Consider the following 23,855-nt stretch of genomic DNA (forward strand, 5'->3'; position numbering starts at 1 on the left):
GCCAGGAGCCAGGAGCTTCTTCCAGGTCTCCCACATGGGTGCAGGGGCCCAAGGACTTCTACTGCTTTCCCCAGGCACATTAGCAGGGAGCTGGATTGGAATTGGAGCAGCTGGGGCTGGAACCGGTGCTCATTTGGCGGTGGCTTTACCCCCTATGCCGCAATGCTGGCCCTGAATTATATAATTCTATTTATTTATTTGCAAGTCAGAGAAAGAGAGAGAGAGAGATCTTCCATTTGTTGTTTCACTCCCCATGTGGCCACAACACCCTGGGCTGGGCCAAGCTGAAGCCAGGAGCCAGGAGCTTTATCTAGGTCTACCACGTAGGTGCAGGAGCCCAAGCACTTGAACCATGTTCCACTGCTTTCCCGGGCATATTAACAGGGAGCTGGATGAGAAGTGGGGCAGCCAGGACTTGAACTGGTGCCTATAGCGGGTGCTGTTGTTGCAGGCAGTGGCTTAACCAGTTACTCCACAATGCTCACCCTGGTCTCTGCTTTTAAGATACTGTGTATGCATGCTTTCTGCAGGCAGGAGCTGTGTCATTCTTCCTGTGTTACCAGTACTCCTGCAATGCCTTGAGCTTAGTTATCTACTGCTCGGTAAATCCTTTATCAGCAGTACTGAGGAGCTGCTCTGTGCTGAACAGAGTAATCAGAAAGACCAGTGCCTGCAAGTGAGCAGTTCCCAGGCTGCTGGGGTGGGCAGTGGAGAGAAAGATAGACACAGAGCCAGAAAACGGAGTCCTGGTTGTAAGTCATAATCAGTTAGTACCTAGGAAATTCTGTATTGTTATTGCTGCATGGGGTGATGTGAGGATGTGTAAAATCTGATGTTTTTCCAAGTTTTCCCTGGCTTCCCTTAGGAGAGTGATATATAAGCTGAAGTTTAGAGAAAGAGTAGGCGACCTGAATAGATGGCCAGAGGCAAGGAAAACTAGACAAGCGTATACTAGCATCCCTGGAATAAAAACACAGGCTGCAGTATCCGCGGGGACTATGCACCTGCCAAGATCCGTACGTGCTTGAGGCATGGACTCGCTCCTGACAGTGCGTGACACCAGGTCCCTAACTGAAGCCAACTCCTTCTCTCCCTGGTCTTGTTTCCTATCAGAATACACCACCAGCAGTCCGGATCTGCTGCTAGTCATATTTCAAGTGACCGGCGTCAGCCTCCTGCCACCGCTGGGAATTGCCATCGCCGTCATCGTCACCTTCTACTGCTACCGCGTTCACCGGCAGCAGAAGCTGAGTCCCTCCTGGGAGACCAGCAAGCCGCGGAAGCTCATGGAGTTCAGCGAGCACTGCGCCATCATTCTGGAAGACGACCGCTCCGACATCAGCTCCACGTGCGCCAACAACATCAACCACAACACGGAGCTGCTGCCCATCGAGCTGGACACCCTGGTGGGCAAAGGTCGATTCGCCGAGGTCTACAAGGCCAAGCTGAGGCAGAACACGTCCGAGCAGTTCGAGACCGTGGCCGTCAAGATCTTCCCCTACGAGGAGTACGCCTCTTGGAAGACGGAGAAAGACATCTTCTCGGACATCAACCTGAAGCACGAGAACATCCTGCAGTTCCTGACGGCCGAGGAGCGCAAGACTGAGCTCGGGAAGCAGTACTGGCTGATCACCGCCTTCCATGCCAAGGGCAACCTGCAGGAGTATCTCACACGCCACGTCATCAGCTGGGAGGACCTGCGCAAGCTGGGCAGCTCCCTGGCCCGGGGCATTGCCCACCTCCACAGCGACCACACCCCCTGTGGGAGGCCCAAGATGCCCATCGTGCACAGGGACCTCAAGAGCTCCAACATCCTGGTGAAGAACGACCTGACCTGCTGCCTGTGTGACTTTGGGCTGTCCCTGCGTCTGGACCCTACGCTGTCTGTGGATGACCTGGCTAACAGTGGGCAGGTGAGTTAGAGCTGGTGCCCGCCTCATTCTTCCCCTTGATCCGTATCTCACGCCTCTTGTCTGGACACTGTCTACACAATCTCCTGCCTGCCTGTCTTTGCTGATGGACAACATTGCTCCTCCTGTTTTCAGTCATTCCCAACCCAGATCATTCTTCTCCTTGAGCCCATCTTTGGTTCTTTTCCATTTGCAAATGGCTGTGTTTTTGTTGTTGTTGTTGTTGTTTGGTTCAGGTACTGTTAGCACTTTCTCTTAGGGTTGTATTGGGTCCTTTTTACTCTATCAACTGATACATTGGTGTCCCTTTTCACCATTGTTGAAGACCGTCTCTCTGAAGCCCAAGTCTGGGTCCACGTGGTCTCCTAAGACGTCTAGCACAGTGCCTTCAGCAGTGACAGCTGAGTGAGTGAACAACCCCACTTTTGAGGCACTCTTAGAGATGAGTGACTAACGAGCCATTGGAAGGTTTATGCATTTCCAAGACTTCTGCTGTTCTGCTGGGCCCTGTGTGTGTTCACACGGGGGCGCCCAGCGAGGACACTGCTATCTCCTGGAGCCAGGTGGCAGAAGGTGCTCCTAGCTCAGCCTCTGTGTCCATGGCAGCACATGCAGTGTTGGGGTAAACATGTTCAGACATGGATGGATTCATGTGCCAGGGTTATGACTCATGCAATGACCTAGTGAAAAGAAAAATGTCTTCTAATACATGCCATTAGGAAACATTCCTCGGAGAGATCGGATCAACTTGCTTAACCTTCCTGAGAGCCCTGGAAAGATGGGGCTTTACTGTTAAATTGTCCATGAGTGTCAAACGTTTCAATGATCGGTTACCTAGACATATTTTTTCCATTTTCCTCTGCATTCTGTATTTGTTTATTGTCACCTGTGGTGATGAGGCAGCCCATAGACTGAAAACTACATGGCACACCTCTCCAAACTATACGATGACCCAGATTTTTTTTTAACTGTGGGAATACTTTCATACACTTTAATTTAGTAGAGATTTCATAAAATAATACTGCATCTTTGGCATGCTGGTAGGTGCTGTGAGGCAAAGATTAGTATGCAGTCCTTAACTGATCAAAACTGGTGACAATTACCAACGTTTACGTCTTGGAGTTTCCAGAAGGAAAAAAAAATATTTAATTTGGAAAAGTAAAAATAAATATCTAAAATATCGCAGTTGTCTTCCAGGTTATCAGCAAGGATGTTACCGAATAATGTGATGACATATATCACAGGCTAGATAAGGCAGCTCTGAGGGTTGGCACTTCCTTATTTTGGCATGCTTTGTTTATAGCTTTAAGGAGCTTTCAAGGAGAGAATGTCTATATTTAAAAATAACCATGTGTGCTGTATGCTCTTTGGGTAGGTCTCATGATTCGAAACAGCATGGTGATTTCTGTAAAGATCACCTGCATGTACAGGGCCGAGTGTCAGTTCTGAAGATGCAGCTGCCGATACATGGCCTCAATGTCTGTCTTTGCTGCAGGTGGGGACTGCAAGATACATGGCGCCGGAAGTCCTGGAATCCAGGATGAATCTGGAGAACGTGGAGTCCTTCAAGCAGACCGATGTCTACTCCATGGCGCTGGTGCTCTGGGAAATGACGTCCCGCTGCAATGCGGTGGGGGGTACGTACGGGCCACCGTCATGGTGCAGTGGTCACCCTGCTTTGCTACAGCATGGTTCCAGGGGTTGCAGAGGAATTCAGCCATTCCAGAACTAACTACAATTACGCCAAATGGCCAAAGTTTCTGAAATCAAAAGCCACGCTTAGAATGTCAGTCTCTGTGTCTCCTTCCCTGAAGCTCTGTGCCATTACTTTTCTCTTGACACATCTCTCCACAGATAATTTAATATCTAGCAAGAGGTGATCACGAAGAGTAGGTATAAGAGTGATTCCTCCGGCGCTGTGGCTCACTAGGCTAATCCTCTGCCTTGCGGTGCCGGCACACCGGGTTCTAGTCCCGGTCGGGGCGCTGGATTCTGTCCCGGTTGCCCCTCTTTCAGGCCAGCTCTCTGCTGTGGCCAGGGAGTGCAGTGGAGGATGCCCAAGTCCTTGGGCCCTGCACCCCATGGGAGATCAGGAGAAGCACCTGGCTCCTGCCATCAGATCAGCGCGGTGCGCCGGCCACAGCACGCAGGCTGCAGCAGCCATTGGAGGGTGAACCAACGGCAAAAGGAAGACCTTTCTCTCTGTCTCTCTCTCACTGTCTACTCTGCCTGTCAAAAAAAAAAAAAAAAAAAAAAAAAAAAGTGATTCCTACTTTAGCAAATGAATATTCCAATGAGCATCTGATTTTTTTTTCTTTTTGAGTTTTCCAGAATTTCAGAGCCTGGGAAAATATTTGACTCAAAATTTACTTTTACTGACATGACTTCCTTTTTGCAGACAAAACAAGCAGAATGGTTTGACATACTTGTGTAGGTACTGAAAGATCTGGTATAGAGAGGACATTGAGGGATGCCACTCAGTGGATAATGGATAATACTCCAAGACTGAGTAGTAGACTGACTTTTCCTTTCTTTTCTTTTAATCCCAATGATCAAGCAGGCTGGCTGTTACCCCCAAGTTCAGCCACCTCTTCTCCCTGTCACCCTTACAGATGTTGCTCCCTAAACACGATCATGACTTCCCCAAATTCTCTCCTGTGTGTTTTCTCTGGAAACTGCCCTTTGAGTCCTTTTCCCTGTCAGAAGCTATTACTGCTGCTGGCCGTGAACATATAGCCATGGTTGGGCGACATCTGGGGTGTAGGTTCAAGGACAGTGTGGGATTACCCACCCCGATCTGCAGAAGAATGGCTGAGCACTGTCTTGGCTGACTGCCTGGTGAAGCCAAGCTCACCTTGATTCTGCCTGAACTTTGAATTACTTTTAACCATTCTCAATACTTAGTCATATTCATAGGGTACAATGCAGTTCCAACACATATACACAGTATAAACCAATCCAACCAGGCAACCTGCCTTCCCATTTCCTTAACTTTTTGAATTTAGAGACTAGCAGCTCCCTTTTCCTAGCTGTTCATACAGTGGATAATGCACTAGAATGTGTTACTTCTGACTGTGTCCCTCAAGCCTCCTCACTCCATCCACTTTTCAGCCTATGGCTTTCACTGTTCTGAGTTCAGATCAATTATATTTTTTAACTTCTGCATACAAATGAGAATATGTATTATTTGTCTTTCGGTATCGAGTTTATTTCAGTGAGCCGTATTCACAATAGCCAAGGTAGGGAATCAACCTGGGTGTCCACTGGTTAAAGAAAAATGTGGTATATGTACATAAGGACTGTTTATTCACCCAATTCTACTTGACTTTTGGTTCTGTAATAATTGTAGGCTTACAGAATTGTTGCGGAAACAGCACAGAGTTTCCATGTACAAAGATATTTCCAAAAAGTTCATGGAAAACTGAAATTAAAAGATGTTCATTTTGGTGCCAAATTTTTTAGAAATGCCTGAATGGATTTTCCATAGCACACATTTTTCTATAAACTGCTTGAAGAGTTCTTGTACTGAACCCAGCTTCCCTGAGCTTCCCTCAATGTCCTCTCTGTACCAGATCTTTCAGTACCTACACAAGTATGTCAAACCATTCTGCTTGTTTTGCCTGCAAAAAGGAAGTCATGTCAATAAAAGTAAATTTTGAGTCAAATCTTTTCCCAGGCTCTGAAATTCTGGAAATCTTCAAAAAGGAAAAAAAGTCAGATGCTCATTGGAATATTCATTTGCTAAAGTAGGAATCACTCTTATACCTACTCTTCGTGATCACCACTTGCTAGATATTAAATTATCTGTGGAGAGAGATTGTCAAGAGAAAAGTAATGGCACAGGGCTTCAGGGAAGGAGACACAGAGACTGACATTCTAAACGTGGCTGTAGTGTTAGCATCTAACCTAACCTGTGGTACAGCTATCAAAACTAGGTGAGCCTTAGGTGTGCAATGCTCTTCACCAGTCGCTAGACCATTTTTGAACTTCCACATCCTTTTGTTCTGCATCCCAGAACCCTGCCCTGCCTGTGCCACCATCTCCATTTGGTAGCACCTCAGCCTTGCCTCTTACACAGACTTGTTGCCAGAGAGGAGTTTAGACCAGCGTCTCTCACCTCGGGCTTCTCTGAGACTTTCCTGGTGATTAGATTGAGATCACGTGTTTTACACATCACAGAAATGAGTGGCGCCCTCCTCAGTGCCTCCGATTAGGGAGCCCCGATGATGGTGATGCTAAATTCGGTGATTTCATCAAGATTGTGTCTGCCAGGTCTCTCTCCTGCAGAGACACTGTTTTTCCATGTGTAATTAATACATACCTTGTGGGAGGACACTTTGACCTGCTGCTAATGACATGAACACCTGCTAGACCTTTTCATAACTTCACCCGCTAACTTGAGGGTCCATCAGTAGTACTAGCCTACAGCGGTTATTACTGTAACATTTGCATGATGGAGACTTTTTATTTTTTGAATTCCTTCTATATTTATTCTACTCTAAGGGAGCTCTGTCCTGTCTCTCACCACCTGTTCTTATTTATTCATTAATTATGTATTTTTGTCAGGATAGAATTGTGGCTCTGTAGTTTTTAGTTAGTTAGTTTGATTTGTTTGAAAGGCAGAGAGAAGGAGATAAACAGGCAGACAGAGACCTCTCATCTGTTGGTTCATTCTCCAAACAGCTGGGGCTGTTTAGATCAGCTGGGGCTGGGCCAGGCAGAAGCCAGGAGATGGGAACTCAGTGTGGGTCTCCCACATGGGCAGCGAGGGCCCAAGTACCAGAGCCACCATCTGCTGCTTCCAAGGGTGGGAGTCAGCAGGAAGCTGGAAGTGGCCATGGAGCTGGGACTCAAGTCCAGGCTGTCCACTATGGGCGCTGGGCATCTCAAGCAGTGTCTTCATCATTGCACCGAATGCCCGCCGAAGCTATTTATTTTATCTGATCATTTCCAATATTGCCATTATGTGTTGTGTTGCTCAGATTGCCATAGGTTTGGTCACTGGGCCAGACTCCCAACATTTTAGCCAAATGGACTTGGTTGGCACCGGTGCGGGCTTTGATTGTCCCTGCCTGTCTGAACATATTTAGCCGTTGTGTAGGGCGGGGCTGAGTCACCTCCCATCCTGTACCTTGCTGAACCGCCCTGTGTATTCCTGGGCCCCTTCTTTGCAGACGGCTCTTCCATCTGCCTGACGCTGTCATTTTCTGGTTTCCTGCCTGAGATTTCGTCCCCCACAAGACTTCCAAAAGTAACTTTGTTTTCCCTCGCACAGTGAAATTTGTTTAACCAGGTTTCAGCCACTGAGGATAATTTTCTGCCTGGACTCTTTGACAGTTCTAAAATGAATCTTCAGAATGGTATGAGTTGTGTCGGAGACGGTGCCGCGGTCCCTGTCAGAATAAATTTACCCAGATCTCAATGTCTTCCGATCCTTCCACTTTACTCTGCAAACGTGAGCTGGAGGTGGCGTCTCTGCCTCCCCTCTCCGCAGTGCCCCCGGCTTATTAAGGCCCAGCGCGAGCTCCCTGATGCCACTGTTATCAGGGACGGAAGCCCCTTCCTGTTGATATTTGCTGAGTGGGGAAGAATTGAGGCTAACGGGGAAGAAGCGGGCTCATCCACTTTTCCGAGGTCTAAAAACAGAGGCAGGATAAACAAGTTTTCCTACGGAAGGAACAGGAGCGGGACGGTTCAGCCGGTCTCAGAAAACCTTTCTTAACCTTTTGGAGAACAGGAGGCTTTGAGGGGGGCGGGGGTGGGGGGGACCGGAAAGAGGCCATCCCAGTTTGCTTTTTTTGTTTGATCTCAAGCCCGCAGCGCTGTTTCTCCCATCTCCGCTGTGGCTGCACAAGACAAGATTATTTATCCGCCCTCGCTTGCGTCCTGCTGCACAGCACTTGATGAAGTGCAGGAATGCACGTAGGAAGCCCCGTGCTGATCGCCGCCTCTGCCTTTTTTTTTTTTTTCTTTGACAGGCAGAGTGGACAGTGAGAGAGAGAGACAGAGAGAAAGATCTTCCTTTGCCGTTGGTTCACCCTCCAATGGCCGCCGCGGCCGGCGCACCGCGCTGATCCTGGTCTCCCATGGGGTGCAGGGCCTAAGCACTTGGGCCATCCTCCACTGCACTCCCTGGCCACAGCAGAGAGCTGGCCTGGAAGAGGGGCAACCGGGACAGAATCTGGCGCCCCGACCAGGACTAGAACCCGGTGTGCTGGCGCCACAAGGCGGAGGATTAGCCTAGTGAGCCGCGGCGCCGGTCAGCCTCCTCTGCTCTTTACAAAACACTTTTGTTGGCATCTCTTGGGCATGTCATAAGAATTGTAAAGACAAGGTATTTTAGCTCAACTCCGTGGCAGTTTTCTTTTCGATGGAGCGTCCAGAAGGCCCAAGACAGCCGCACTGCCTCCCGGGGTGCCTCTATGTGTTGTCCATTCTCTGGCCACTGTAGAAACCTGTGAGTGATGGTGTAGACCTCAGGCAGCTTGTAGTTTATTGGAAACAGACACCTATTTGTTTCTCCTTTGATCGTGGTTGTAAGTTGACATGTGCAGCTAGATTTCTTACCTTAGAAATAAAGTAACAATGGGACTTGGGTGCAGCAGCTAAGAATCTGCTTGAGATGCCCGAATCCCCTATATCTGAGTGCCTGGGTTCAAGTCCCAGGTCTGCTCCTGATTCCAGCTTCCTGCCGCTGTGCAGCTGGGAGGCAGCCATGGTGGCTCTAGTACCTGGGGTCCCTGACACCCACAGGGGAGACCTGGATTCAGTTCTGAGCCCTTGACTTTGGCCTGGCCCAGCCCCAGCTGTTGTAGGCTTTTGAGGAGTGAACCTGCATATAAAGTCTGTCTCTTTCTCTCTCTGATTCTCTGCCCTTAAAATAAATATTTTCTTCTAAAAATTAAACATCAGATAATGACGTTATCTTCTGAGTGATGTTCAACCGTAAGATGTAAGGAAAAGGGGGAGATGTCAGAGGTAGCTTGCCTTGAGCCTTGCTTCTTCTCGGTAACCTGAAACAAACACACGCATTACATTTTTCACTGGCAGTCTCATCTCTAAACAGGAAATGTGGAATATGCTTCCTTTAGTTTGATGGATTGGGGAGCAATAGTTCATTTTCCACCCAAGGTCAACTAATACGCTGTCAGCTTATTCCCAGCAACAGAGCGCCTGATTGAATGAAGTAGCATGGGGGATCTCACAGGACAACGTGACCCCCTCCCCTGCCTCTAACACCCCTCCCTTTTTTTTTGACAGGCAGAGTGGACAGAGAGAGAGAGAGAGAGAGACAGAGAGACAGAGAGAAAGGTCTTCCTTTTGCCATTGGTTCACCCTCCAATGGCCGGCGCACCGCACTGATCCAAAGTCAGGAGCCAGGTGCTTCTCCTGGTCTCCCATGGGGTGCAGGGCCCAAGCACTTGGGCCATCCTCCACTGCACTCCCGGGCCACAGCAGAGAGCTGGCCTGGAAGAGGGGCAACCAGGACAGAATCCAGCGCCCCAACCGGGACTAGAACCCGGTGTGCTGGTGCTGCAAGGTGGAGGATTAGCCTAGTGAGCCACAGCGCCAGCCTGACACCCCTTCTGTGCAGCGGCTGGAGCCCAAGCGCCAAAGCCCAGCCTTGCTGGCTTCTGCGGGCTCATCTGCTCGCTGCACTTGTCACTGTGACTGGCTCTGGGTCTCACCTCCAGGTCTGCTCATGCTGGTTCCCGGGATTGCAACACTGGGGAAGCCTCATGGGCAGTGGGGCTAGCACGCATCTGAAGCCAGCCAGTACAGTTTTATTCAGCACAGAATCCTACTACGGAGAGCTTAATGGAGGGTTTGGGCCCGGGAAGAGAGTGGTCACACGAGAAAGGCTTCCTGTTGGAAGCACGATTGATCCAGATGCAGACAGGCACAGAGATGTAAGGACGAGGGCTGGTTGATGAATCAGTGCATTTAACCTACCAAGAACACTTCGAAGTTTGTACCATTAGTATTAGTCCTGTTTCACAGATGAGACCAGTGAGGTTTCAGTGGAGCCAAGAATCAAAGCCCTGTCATCTGACGATAGCCCACAGGCTCTGACCTCCTTGGTGCAGTGCTGGCCTGACCATTAAAGAATGCATTTAATAAATAGTAACTATGATTAGCAGTGTTATCATGGATGGAGCAGTCAGAGCTACTTTCTGCCTACTGGCCGGTGATGCCAAGCCTTTTAAAAAAGATTATCTATCTATCTATCTATCTATCTATCTATCTATGCATCCATCTATGCATGCATCCATCCATCTATCTGAAAAGGCCAACAGCCAGGGCTTGGCCAGGTTGAAGCCCAGAGCTTGGCACTTCTTCTAGGTTCCCTACTTTGGTAGCAGAGGCCCAAGCACGTGAGCCATCTTCTGCTGCTCTCCCAGACGCATCACCAGGGAGATGGAGGTGATGGATCTGAGTAAGAGCAGCCAGGATTCAAACCCATGCTTCCGGCCGGCACCACGGCTCACTAGGCTAATCCTCCGCCTTGCGGCGCCGGCACACCACGTTCTAGTCCCGGTCGGGGTGCCGGATTCTGTCCTGGTTGCCCCTCTTCCAGGCCAGCTCTCTGCTGTGGCCAGGGAGTGCAGTGGAGGATGGCCCAAGTGCTTGGGCCCTGCACCCCATGGGAGACCAGGAGAAGCACCTGGCTCCTGCCATCGGATCAGCGCGGTGCGCCGGCTGCAGCATGCCGGCCGCGGCGGCCATTGGAGGGTGAACCAACAGCAAAAGGAAGACCTTTCTCTCTGTCTCTCTCTCTCACTGTCCACTCTGCCTGTCAAAAAATAAAAAAATAAAAAATAAAAATAATGAAAATAAAAAAACCAAACCCATGCTTCCTTTATGGGATGCTGCTGTTGCGGGTGGCGGCCTGACCCACTGTTCCACAATGCCAGCCCCTATCCAGAGCCTGTTTAGGAGTTCCTGGGGAGACAGGCACATATGTGGGACATATCAGTGATGGCCTCACTTGCAGATGTCTCCATCAGTTGCTTTTCTCGTCCCCTCTGGGAGAATCTCTGTTAACAAAATCCCAAGGCTGCTCATTGCTGTCGCGTGTCACAGAATCAGCGCCTTAAAATCGGAGATAACTTCTGTATCCCAACATCTCCAAAGAGGCATCCATTCATTCATTCACTCAAGGAGCGCGTGTGTGTGCCTGCTGTGTGGCTCAGGTTGTTCTGAATGGAAACAGTGGAGCAGGCAAAGCCCTCTGTTTCCCCAGGGTCAGGGAATCCCAGCCAGAGCTGAGACTATGAAGAAGTAAATAGATTGTGTGCTGTCGGGTGTGGACTGCAATGGATGTGATGATTTAGAAAGAAAAGGGAGAGTCACAGATAGGTGAGGAGAGAGGGTGTTATTTCAGATGGTTTGCTCAGCCATTGGCATACAAAAGGAGAACCAAGCAAGCAAGCCCGGCAGTGCTGGTTGAAGGGGGAACAGGTCAGAAGGAGATCCCTGGCGTCCCTGGCGTGGTACTTGTTCTGCAGAGGAGAAAAGTTGTGAAATCATTCAGTGGGGACAGACACGGCGTCCGGCCTCCTTTCACAAAGAAGTCTCTGTCCCGGCTTTGGTTTGTTTGGTGTTCAGCTAGTGTTTGTGGAGCATGTGGGCGGAGGATGGAAGCGGTTGCTCTCGGGGCCCCTTTGGCACACACAGCAGGCACGGTCTTCACGTCATCGCCAGCCAGAAGTGGCCCACAAACAAACCCATTTCCAAACCCCCAGAGTCGAGAGAGTCACGTGAAACTGATGCATAGCAGCCAGCTGAGCAAGAAATGTTTTTACATTTCCAATTGTTTTATCTCATTGTAGCCTTTCTTTTGTTAGGAATAGTATTTATTTATTTATTTATTTGAGAGGCAGCTAGAGAGAGCTCCCATTTGCTAGTTCCCTCCCCAGATGCTTGCAACAGCCGGGGGCAGAATCAGGAGCCAGGGACTCAATCCAGGCCCCCCATGTGGGTGGCAGGAGCCCAATTACTTGAGCTATCACCAGCACCCTCTAGGGCCTGCAGTAGCAGGAAGCTGGAATCAGGAACCAGAGCCGGGAGTTGAACCCTGTACTTCATCGTGGGTCATGGACTTCCTCACTGGTGTCTTTACCCACTAAGCTAAACACCTGTGTGCCCTAACAGTTTAGTGGGGAGTAACACAACTCCCAGTATGGCTTCTTAGAGTGTTGTCTGGTGGCTGTAGTCTTGTAAGGACAAGAATAGCAAAAGAACCCAAAGGAGTAGGGGAGGAAAGAGCAAGAATGAAAAGGAATGAGGAAGCAAGCGAGCCTGGGAGAGGAGGCTGGTCCTGACTTTCCAGGGCCCGCAGTTTGGAACGCAGCTATGGAAACCCAGGGGGTACTGCTGTGGGGAAGCTGTCAGCAGCTTTGCTGTCCTGCTAAGTGGGAGCAGCACTGCAAAGCCAGCTGTGTCCCAGCTGCTCCCCTGCGGAGGAGAAGGGGTGGCATTGCTGGTCTAGGGTCTGCCCTCCCTCCGAGTACCGCAGGACTGGGAAGAGAGGGGCAGGCATTGTTCTTTCCTGAGGGAACCTACAGGAAGCTCCGAGGGTCTGGTGCTTGTGGATGGCGTCCATCGGCCACAGGGGAGACAGGGAGGGAAGAGGAAGTGTGCTGAGGCAGGCGCTGTGGTGTGGACGTGAGAGGGCCACACTGCACACAGTTACCCTGCAGTCTCCCAGAGTGGGGACCCCCTGGATAAGATACCTTTACCCTCTTCCTTCCCCTTCCTGACTCATGGGCTTGGTCGCAGTGGGGCTGTGTGCTTGCTCTGCTTGGGGGAGAAAGATCTCTCCGCATGGCTTGCTGGAGAGGTTGAAAAGCACACGAGCTTCCTAAGAAGGCAAAGCAGTTTCACAGCATAGCAGCTGCACCGTGGGCAGTTCTGGATGCTCTTCCTACAATCGGGGGTGCCCTTTGGGTCTCAGTTGTCTCTGTAAAGTGAGGGTGTCGCTCACGACTCTGAAGATTGCCCCGTGGCATTCTCTGACTCGTGTGAAACCCAGGAGATAGGCTTAATAACTTGTATTCCTTGTCCTCCCAAGACTGTTTGTGTGTGTGTGGAACATTTAAGCAGTGCAGCCCCAGGCGTGGTTCTGTGCCGACTGCTGGTGTCAGAGTGCCTCAGAGTTGTCATGTGGAGAGGGTTAGCGGGTGGCGTGGGGCGGACACAGAAACTCAGGAGGAGTTTGGGGACTCTATCATCAGTTTAGTGTTGCCACAACTCCCCAATGAGATTCCTTTGTCTTGTAGCCCATTTCTATTGTGTTTTACCAAAGCCTCAGTCCCTAGTGAATTGAGGGTGAAACACCTGCTCTTTCATTAAAAAATAAAAAATAGAATGATAAATGCTCATTTGTAAACAATAGGGAGAAATTCAATATCACGGGTACTCTCACCATGCAACCTACCCCAGTTTTATGAAACTAGGTACTATGAGTGGAAGAGAGATGTGCTTTTCTCCATTAACTTATATTTAGTAATCTCATAATCTTAATCACATTCACTTTCTAGAATAAAAAGATTTTAAATATTAATGTGACAAATCCGTAGCTCAAGGATATGTTATTCGGACCCAGTGGTTTTGCCAAAGTGGACTGAGCCTTCTTCAGCCGCTAGCTGCCTGGAGCCCTGGGAGGAAGCCAGAGTAGCAAAAGCCTTGGCCAGCGCCTCACTGATTGTCCCCAGCACTGCTCCCGACCCGAGACTCTTCAGTTCCAGTACATGAGTTCTCCCCTCAGAAGGACCCTGGGTACCCATCAGGCTGGGAGGCTTCCTGTCCTCTAACCTCCTCTGTCAGGGTTCAGGCCTCCACCTTGAACCCTGGGCCATGCCCTTCTGTTGCTGCAAAGCAAATATGTAGAAGAACCAAGGCCGTCAGAGGGAACGGCCTCCATCATAACATCTGTCGTGGTCATCGTCCAGGTCCTCATGGGGCCCTGAGAATGACCTGGACTACATAGTCACAAAAGGAAAAACAAGCACCACTGTGCAACAGCCACAACCCAGTGGCAAAGCTGCTGACCGAACGGCAAAGGCACACACACAGGTGGGCGTTAGGTGCTCTTGCTGCACATTATGGGGCATGAGAAAAAAGAAAATAGTGGTGGGTGTAGGCTATGCAAAATTCAAGAGAAGGACAAAAAAGAAAAATTGCAAAAATCCATGGTAAAAATAAAAAGTCAACATGTATTTAGTTGCTTTGGAAGCTATATAAATAGAGATTCCCTAGGGGTTGAAGAGAGGTCAGCTTAAAACCTGCACACACTTCCCAACCCCACCCCACGCCTGGTCTGAAAGACAGCCTCCCTGCCGGGGTGGCGCCTGCCCGCTGGGCTCCGACGCTGCTGCCTCCAGACTTGTCTGTCTGACATTTGGAAGGAGGAGGGAGATCCATTGGTCTCCCTGGTGTGCCCTTCCCACTGTCCTTGACCTCTCTTCCCTGTGGAAACTCCCGCAAGTCAAAGATGGGAGGCAGCCCTGGGACCCCTGGGGACGGTAGGGGAATCTCACAACTTCCCAGGATTTTATGAAAGTAGGAAGTGGCCCGGCTACCAATCTCTTTGCTCTGGAAAAAGATCCCTGAGTTTGTCTTTTCTCTCACCGGAGCAGTCACTGCTTTGTCTTTCAACAACAGTATACCCTGGGCTGTCCTCTCCCATGCTCCATGGAAACTTGCTATGGTTCATGGAGAACTTACAAAATTAAAATAAGTGCTGGGCTTATGTCAAGTTGAAGATTAGGACTTGAAATGAGGGAAACTGGCCCCTAGGTACAATTTGAGTTGTGTGTCCTATGTGAGATTCATTGTGGGGTTGACTCTGATCTTGGTATTGTCTTTCCTTGCCATTGGTCATATCCTCCCCCTCTCTTCTTTAAGATCTCTTTATTTATTTGAAAGAGTTACAGAGAGGGAGAAAGATCGTGCATCCTCTGGTTCAATCCCCAAATGGTCACAACAACCAGGACCGGGCCAGGCTCAAGCCAGGAGCCAGGAACTCCATCTGGGTCTTCCCCATGGGTGGCTGGGGCCCCAGGACTTGGACCACCTTTGCTGCTTTCCCAGGTGCGTTAGCAGGGAGTGGCATTGCAGGCAGAGCAGCTGGGACTCCACCTGCACTCTGATGCTGGGTGCCATCCCTGGGTGCTTGTCCAGCTTAAGACTTGCAGCGTCTCAAGAAAGGACTTCCTCCTGTGGCTTTGTGACCAGAGTGGGTGGACCTGGGAAGAAGGAGAAGGCACCTTCTTGGCAGCTGTCTTGGAACCTGGCACAGTGATCTTGGTGCAATGATTCATTGAGGAAGAACTCGCAGGAGAGGGCAGGGAGGAAGGTCAGCGGACTCGAGTTTTGGGAGAGGTCTCCCCTCGGCCTGGTCTCACGGGCAGCGCTGGCCAGGAATTGCACCAGAATCGCTCCACCAAGAGGATTTGTCTGTTATTGGCTGCTCCTGGGATAAGGCCGACACGGCCAGGAATCTCTAGGACAGGCAGTTCCCATCAGCCAAGGGCAGTCCCCCCAGGAAAGGTGAAGGTGTGTGTCCTTTTGACCCAATGCCCGCAGCAGCTGGGGCCTGGTGCTCTTGGCTGGTGCTCTGTCTAAGGGACCATTTATATCACATGTAAACCCTCTTCTATCCTAGTGTATTATAGCACACATTCCTCAAGGCATACCACTATCGCATTATTGGATTAAATTGGATTACAAGATAAATCTGGGGTTGGGGGGTTGACAGGAGGGTCACGCAGGGTCACATCATGCATTTTATACCTGGGAAGTAGGTCAGAGTAAACCCGGACTGGGAGCCAGCTCGCATTCCCAGTTTTCTACTTTTGCTTGGATTGCAACCAACTCCTGTCTATGGAATGCCCACTACGTATAAGGCACAGTCTGGGCACTGAGCAAGGAACTGAAAGACACAAACCTCAGCCACTGCCTTGGGCCTTGGGAATTTATAGTTCGGCTGAAGATGGGGATGGAAGGGGGTGGGGATGAAGGTGACACAGAAGTGTTACGCAGATCGAAATTCCACTCTCCAGGGCTAGCACTGTGGCACAGCAGGTTAAGCTGCCATCTGCAGTGCCAGCATCCCATGGTGGTGCTAGTTAGAGTCCCAGCTGCTCCACTTCCAATCGAGCTCCCTGCTAATGCACCTGGGAAAGCAGCAGAAGATGGCCTGGGTCTTTGGGCCTCTGCACCCACATGGAAGTCCCAAAAAAGCTCCTGGTTCCTGGCTTCAGCCTGGCCCGGCCCTGGCCATTGGGGCCATTGAGGAAGTGAAAAACCAACTCTTACCCAAGAGTTGTATGGACTAGATGCTCGTGCACAAGAAGGCAAAAGCGCACACCCTTCAGGACGGTCCTTGCTCTGTCCTGGGGTGCACATGCTGCCTTGTCACCTTTCCCCACACACGTGTCTCCTGCAGCTGCATGTCCTGTTCTCAGTGGCCCTGTGTTTGCTGTCTTCACAGAGGTCAAAGATTACGAGCCTCCGTTTGGTTCCAAGGTGCGGGAGCACCCCTGTGTGGAGAGCATGAAAGACAATGTGCTGCGAGATCGAGGTCGACCAGAAATCCCCAGCTTCTGGCTTAACCACCAGGTAAGGCGTGACTGCTGGGGCGGGATCTGGTGTTCCTGGCTAGGTCAAGGGGACGCTAGAGGAGCACCCAGCACAGCTGCTGCTGCAGCCAAAGTGGTTGGAAATAAATGGAGGGGCAGCGGCTGGTGCAGTGTCTAAGCAGTGACTGACGTCACATACATACCCTGTCCTATGTTATACAGTAACACAGCATGCTCACCAGCCCCTTAGGTGGGAGAGAATTCTGGGAGATGGGACTTAAATCTCGGGGTGGGTCCCTGTGTGTTCCGGGACCGGAGAAGGTTCTGTTTATAAAGAAAACCAATAAAGTGGATGACCCTGGTATTTACTCTAAGTTCCAGCAAGCAGGGGAGTAGGCAGCACCCAAGGAGGGCTCATCAGTATCCGTCGGAAGGTTGTTTGTCACATTTTGTAAACAAGGACCCTTGGTTCTAGAGCGAAAATGTTTCTGTTTGCAGCCAGGGCCATTCCCTCCCCGGTCTTTCCCCCAACCCGGGAGTTTATGTTTCATTCCCGCTGGCTTCAGATGTTTTCCTCTGGGAATCTGCGGCTTAGGAAAGAAATTCTTGGAGTTGGGAGAGGAGCAGGGTTTGTCAGGCAGCTGGACCGGGGAGTGACTGCGGCATGCAGGACGCCGCGCACAGGTGTCTGCTAAAGAGGGCGCCATTGCTCTGGATTGGAAGGAGTTTGGAAGTGGTAGGTTTTCCTAAGGGCAAGGCAGGTTCAGATAAGAAACAGAAATAACAACACCTCTGCTGCAAGACGGAAGGCAGATGGAGCAGAAAGTCTGCCCTGGGCTAGCCTTGACCAAAGCCACTTCAGGGACAGCCTGTCAGCCGTCAGGGCTGACCCAGGTTGCAGTGGGGGAGGGGCCTGTCCTGGGTTTCCGGCAGATCATCTGTGATTCTAAAACTGCAACACTGGTTTTGCATAAATTCAAAAATCAGAAGATTCTAGAGTGTTATGTTTCTTCCAAACTCTGTAGCTTCTTCTGCTGTGTAATTCTTCTAATGAAGCCATTATTCATGATGATAAAATTCTGGGAAGAATTTGCATAATACATTTTTTCTCTTAATGAGATTTGTTGCCCTATTGATTTCAAGTTAATGCTTAATATTTAATTTAATTTACTGCCTGTAATTACAGTGCCAGAATAAAATAAATGTTACTTGTGTACCAACAATAACACTCCACTTTTAACAGGGCCATCAATCAATGCCGTCAATTAGGTGAATTTTACAATTAATTCAACATCATGAACTCACAGGGTGGGGAGGGAGAAACAAGCTTGTAGGTGTGTTGGGAAAGCTGTTGGTGTTAAAAGGCAAGTGGGGCCAGTGCCGTGGCTCACTGGGCTAATCCTCCGCCTTGCGGCACCAGCACTAGGTTAATCCTCCGCCTAGCGGTGCCGAAACGCCGGGTTCTAGTCCCGGTCGGGGCGCCGGATTCTGTCCTGGTTGCTCCTCTTCCAGGCCAGCTCTCTGCTGTGGCCAGGGAGTGCAGTGGAGGATGGCCCAAGTGCTTGGGCCCTGCACCCCATGGGAGACCAGGAGAAGCACCTGGCTCCTGCCATCGGATCAGCGCGGTGCGCCTGCCTCAGTGCGCAGGCCGTGGCGGCCATTGGAGGGTGAACCAACGGCAAAAGGAAGACCTTTCTCTCTGTCTCTCTCTCTCTCACTGTCCACTCTGCCTGTCAAAAAAATTTTAAAAAAAGGCAAGTGGGACAAGTGCTGGCTCTCCAGGACAGGGTTGAGATCTGTCTGTCCCACCTTAGCCGTTGTGAGAGATCGCCATTGGCAATGCTGATCTTTTAGCTGGGAAGAAAAGACTATTTCTGGCTTATCACATTATCTATTTAGCTGTTGTCTGATTTCTTCCCCCAAAAGGATTTGCAATAGTAACAACAAAATTTGCAATGCAAAAAAAAATAAATAATAAGCCAGTGAATGGAAACTTGGCACCCTGCTGGACTCATTGGATGGGGCATTTATGGGGCTGGGATGAACCCTATTAAACAGACTAGAGGCAAGCACTCTTAACATACAAAGACAGCATTTCCCAGAGTGTGATTTAATGTTGGAGAGGAATGGGGCAAGCGAGAGGTCATCCTTGGTAGTTCCTCGAAGCTGCTTCTGAATTCTTCCACGAAACGTGCACTTTACATAAAGAACCCGGCCCACTGCCTGCACACCACCCTGACTTTGGTATTCAGCCCTGTCGGAATCGAGTGGTGTTGTGTGAGCCAACTCTATGTTCCCCAGCACAAACAACTGCAGAGCCAGGACTTCAGGGGGAGGGGGAGGGAACAAGTGGAATATGAGGGATTTCCGGGGTGGAGGCAATATTATGCATGACACGGCAGTGGAAGATCAAAACCAGTGGAGTGTACAACACCCAGAGGGAACCACAGGGTGAACTGTGGATCTTGGTTAGGAATCATGTATCAGCATTGGCTCGTCAGTTGCAATAGGTGCACCAAACAGAGGCCAGCTGGTGACAGTAGAGCCTGTGCGTGTGTGGGGAAGGAGTTATTTAGAGACTTGCTATACTTTTCCATTCAGTTTAGCGGTGAACCTAAAATTGCTCAAAGTAGAATAGAAAGGTGTGACAGGTATTGGGGGCCACCACCTGAGAAATCAAGCGTTGACAATGCTCCTCTCGCCCTGTATCCCAAGCAGGGGGCCCTCGTGTGTCCTGACCTGTAGTGACCAAATCGCACCAGTGCGAATAGGCAGACAGGTGTCTTGAGCCGTTGCCCCCTGCACAGCCCCTGTTCCACATGGAACTGGCAAGGTGCTTGGGCAGAGCATGTTAGTATGCTGCAGGGCCAAATGTCAACAGACCACCTTGCCACCCCCAGAGCCCTCCATTCAAGTGTGCTTTGGACCCCTCTCCCTCTCCAGGGCATACAGATGGTGTGTGAGACACTGACCGAATGCTGGGACCACGACCCGGAGGCCCGTCTCACGGCCCAGTGCGTGGCGGAACGCTTCAGCGAGTTGGAGTACCTGGACAGACTCTCGGGAAGGAGCTGCTCTGAGGAGAAGATTCCAGAAGATGGCTCGCTGAACACTACCAAGTAGCACTTCTGGGACCGGCTGGGCCAAATCCAAAGAAGCCACCACTCTCACCAAAGAACAGCGGCAGCAGGAAGCTGCCCCTGAATTGGCCGATGCTTCCTGGAAAACCAAGGGCATCACTCCCCCTCCCTGTAAGCTGTGGGGATGAGTGGAAAACACAGCACAGGGAGCAGGTGACATAAAGCATTCTAAACCTTTGACATTGTCATAGGATAAGCTGTGTTAGCACTTCCTCAGGAAACGAGATTGATTTTTTTACAATAGCCAATAACATTTGCACTTTATTAATGCCTGTATATAAATATGGAATAGCTATGTTTTATATATATCTATATATGTCTATATCTATATCTATCTATATAAATATATATAGCCATACTCTGAAAAGAGACAAGGAAAAAGATCAAAGATTCCCAGGAAATCGGTTTGGTTGGAGAGCCCCAGAACCGAGCGAGGAAGGAAGGCAGAGGACAGCGTTACCCCCTGACAGACACACGTGGTGTCCTCCCCAAGCTGGGCGACGGGGCACCTGGCGTGAGCAGAGACGCTCCGTGTCTCGGGGCCTGCTTCGGCCATGTTACACTTGCTTTTGCAATCATGATTCCTGGCACGGGGGTTCTCCTCCAGCCCTGGAGCTAAGTATGGTCGCACTGTTTGGGGACCAGTGTTCCTGGGGTTCCTGTGTGCCATTGACGCTCCTGGATTTTGCATCTGGGCTCCAAGCTCCACACAGCTCAGAAACTGCCCCATCTCTGCTAGTTTAAATGTTTCGAGGCCCCGTGTGTCACCCTCATAGGCTGCAGAACAATCAGGGTAAATGTCTGCACCCGTGAACTTGCCCCACCATCTACTAGTAAGATTGTTCTTCGCTGTGTCATTCCCTCTGTACATTTGCTACCCTTCCCCAGTCCCAGCCTTCTTCCTTCCCCAAAAGGGAACAGATTTCCCACCACCGCCTCCCGCCCCAGGGCTCACTGTGTTTAGTTTCTCGCCACACTTGGCTTGAGTCTCTCGCTTTCCGTGCAAACATCCCTGGGTCCCGTCTTTCTGAGCGCCTGAAAGCTCAAGCAGGTGTCAGCCCAACTACACAATCCTGCCACTGTGAGGACCCCGTCCTCGGGCAGGCTGAACACGTGTTTGGCTTGGCCAGCACAGCGCTGAAGAAAGTTGAGCCACTTTTTAAAATATTAGTAGATTTTTGCAGAAGGACATGGATCCCTCGTAAGGATAGCAAATGGTTTCCAGTTCTCTGCAATGCACATCATTCACAAAATGAAGGTGTGGACACACTTAAAAAGCTGCTTCTCTTCTCACTGTAAACATTTGTACCCCACTCTGGGATTTCACCAAAGTCCCTTGTAAGAAACGTGCATTCAAGCCATCATTCTCTGGCTATATCATAGGATTTTGACTACCTGGTCTGGAATGAAAATTTCAAGTCAGCCTTTAGTTGGACTCACGGGGACTGCTTCGTGTGGTCCCAGGTAGCCCACGTCCCTTTTGCTTCTCCATGAAGGGTTTTTCCCTCTGCATTAAGAAGGGGAGTGCTTTCCTCCAGGAAGGTTTCCTCCTGTTTTCCGAATCTTCAGGACACCAGCCTTCCCCACACAGCGAGGGCTGGAACGTGGGACACCCCAGTCCCATTTGCAGTAAGGAAGTCTGTGTCCATGTAGACAGGAACAAAGAATGAATGAGCTTTAATACTCCAGAGGAAACTTGTTACTCCACAAACACAAGTGTTAATGCTGCAAGTAACAATCTTTTTTTTTTTTATCATTTTGTGTTTTTAAAGCTATTTGTCTTTAGCCAGAGGGGAATACGAGAGAGGACTGGCAGTGGGCGCATCAGCTCTGCGTGGATTGTAAAAGATCTCATCTCATTGAGGTTCTAGGATACGTGCGAAGCGTGGGGCCCAGTGGAAGCCCTAGGCGCCCTGCTCAGTGCTGCTGGGCTTCAGAGACGACCACACACTGTGCAGTCCTAGGAGGGAAGCGCTGAGTTGCACTTGCACCTTAGGGCTTGCTGGTGCCTTCCCAATAGCTGTTGCTCATTGACCTCTAGTGGTGGATTCTTAGAATACTGGTGCATACAGGGGATCTCCCGAGGTTTGAGAGCTTTACCACTTCTGGGTCATCCTCAGTGTAAACTGGATCGTGGTGTCGGATGATACTGTGGCTTGTTCTATGTTGTCTTTTTTTATTCAAGAGAAAAGACCAAGGAATAACATTCTGTAGTTCCTAAAAATACTGACTTTTTTTTTCTTACTACTATACATAAAGGGAAAGTTTATTCTTTTATGGAACACTTCAGCCATGCTCATGTATTAATAGGAATGTGAATGCTGTATACTCTTTTATATCAGAAATCTCAAGCACTTATTTTCATCCTATGCATTGTTTGTCTTATATACATGAAATGTTTATTAGATTGAATAAAGCAAAAATACTCAGGTCAGCTTCCTGCCTTCTGTTGCTGTTCGTCGTAGCGAATGTATTTGCCCCTCACCGGATTATTTTGGCAGTGTATACAGAAAACTTTGCTAAACAAACCCTCTCCAACTTTGTCCTATTGATTATGTTTGTCAACTGACAGTTTCATGTCTCTTCGAAAACTAAAAGCAAACAGGGTCACCAGTGTAAGAAGAGGGAAATGCTGGGGCCTGGCAGGATGTCCATGTGCCTGCACGGCTCTCCCCTCTGCCCTACAAGTTGGTTTCTTCCTTCCGGGATCACAGAGTGGAGGCTGCTGCTAAGAGCTTGTCCCTGCTTCTTTATTCTCTCCATCCTGTAGACTGCCAGGGGCCAGGCCATTGGCTGTGTTGTTAACTCAGGTCACCTGCTGTGCTGCTCCTTGCCTGTTCTCTTCCACCCAGCCCCTGCACTCTGTGGGGTGCTTTTAATCAACTTATCTGAATGACAAGACAATGTGCCTGAGGAAGCTGGCTCTGGGTCCTGGCTTGCAGGATTGCTTGTAGAAAAGTAGATGCGGATGTCAGCGTTCTGTGGCTTCTTCCAAGCCAGAAGTTGGACTTTAATGAGTTAGGTTCTGGGCTTCAGTTGTGACTCAGTGAATTAAGCCACCACATGCAACTCTGGCCTCCCCCTGTCTCTGCTTTGAGTCCCAGCTGCTCCACTTCCAATCCAGCTCCCTGTTAACGTGCCTAGGAAAACAGCAGATGGTGACCCAAGTGCGTGGGCCCCTGCACCCATGTGGGAAGCCCGGATGGAGTTCCTGGCTCCTGATTTCAGCGTGGCCTAGTCCTGGCTGTTGGCAGCCATATGGGGAGTGAACCAGCAAATGGAAGGTCTCTTTTTCTCTTTCTCTTCCCCCACCCCTGTGGGGAGCAATCCGGACTAGACTAAGTTACTCGAATTAGGACTTATTCTATGCATCTGCTCTCCTCTGTGGGGAGCAGCTCGGACTAGACTAAGTTACTGGAATTAAGACTTATTCTATGCATCTGCTCTCCTACAATATGGCGCTGGGAGAGGAGAAAACAGCTTCCGCACAGCTGCCTCCAGTTCAACCAATAAACTGTAGGACTTGCTCCTGATTGGAGAGCAGCGTACTCGGCGTGTGGGCAGCCGAGTTGGGATTGGCGGAGGAGGACTATAAAGGAGGAGAGAGACGGCATGCACCAGGAACATCTATGGGGAACATCTAGCTGAAGGAACACCTGTGCAGCCCCCGAGAAGAGCCGGCCGGCGGTGTGCCGCTCCCCTGCGGAAGTGGGGAATGTGGCCAGGGGGAACTGCCCTTCCACGGAGGTGGAAGGGATAGTAGCCAACCCGGGAAGAACCAGCAGCAAACCCGGGGAGGGCCGAGCAGACGAAAGAACAGCGCAGGGTCTTGTGTCGTTCCTCCACGAAGAGGGGGAGCGACATAATGGTGCCGTGACTCGGATAGCAAACTTAGGAGGGAAGAAACGGGAAGAAGCAGGAAAATACCAGAGAGAGAGACTAGCAAACAGCCTAGGGAAAAGCCGGACGAAAAGGGTGCCGGAAGAAGCTATTGAAAGCCTAGGCATAGACTCGAAACAGCCTAGGGAAAAGCCGGACGAAAAAGGAGCCGGAAGAAGCTGTTGAAAGCCTAGGCATAGACTCGGATACGGACTACGGGGGGAAGCTGGGAGGAATCTCTAAGGTCGAAAGCGAAAGTGAAAGCTAGAACAAACAGACTCGGACGCGGACTGTGGGGAGAGGCCAGGAGAAATGAGGGAGGAATATCGTTGGAGGAAAGC

General features: G+C 50.1%; 1 protein-coding gene across 2 annotated transcripts in view; it reads left to right on the forward strand.

Annotated features, from left to right (window-relative positions):
* TGFBR2 (transforming growth factor beta receptor 2) overlaps positions 1-22,069 on the forward strand; it is an 88,548-nt gene extending 66,479 nt beyond the window's left edge. Inside the window, exons 4-7 of one of the 2 annotated variants that reach the window (XM_070071692.1) lie at positions 1,114-1,913; positions 3,406-3,547; positions 16,408-16,535; positions 19,439-22,069. In XM_070071692.1, coding sequence (XP_069927793.1) covers positions 1,114-1,913; positions 3,406-3,547; positions 16,408-16,535; positions 19,439-19,618 — 1,250 coding nt within the window. In that variant the 3' untranslated portion in view covers positions 19,619-22,069. 2 annotated transcript variants of the gene reach the window in all.
* The last annotated feature ends 1,786 nt before the right edge of the window (positions 22,070-23,855 follow it).

The sequence above is a fragment of the Oryctolagus cuniculus genome, chromosome 4, assembly GCF_964237555.1.
Source record: "Oryctolagus cuniculus chromosome 4, mOryCun1.1, whole genome shotgun sequence".
NCBI lineage: Eukaryota > Metazoa > Chordata > Mammalia > Lagomorpha > Leporidae > Oryctolagus > Oryctolagus cuniculus.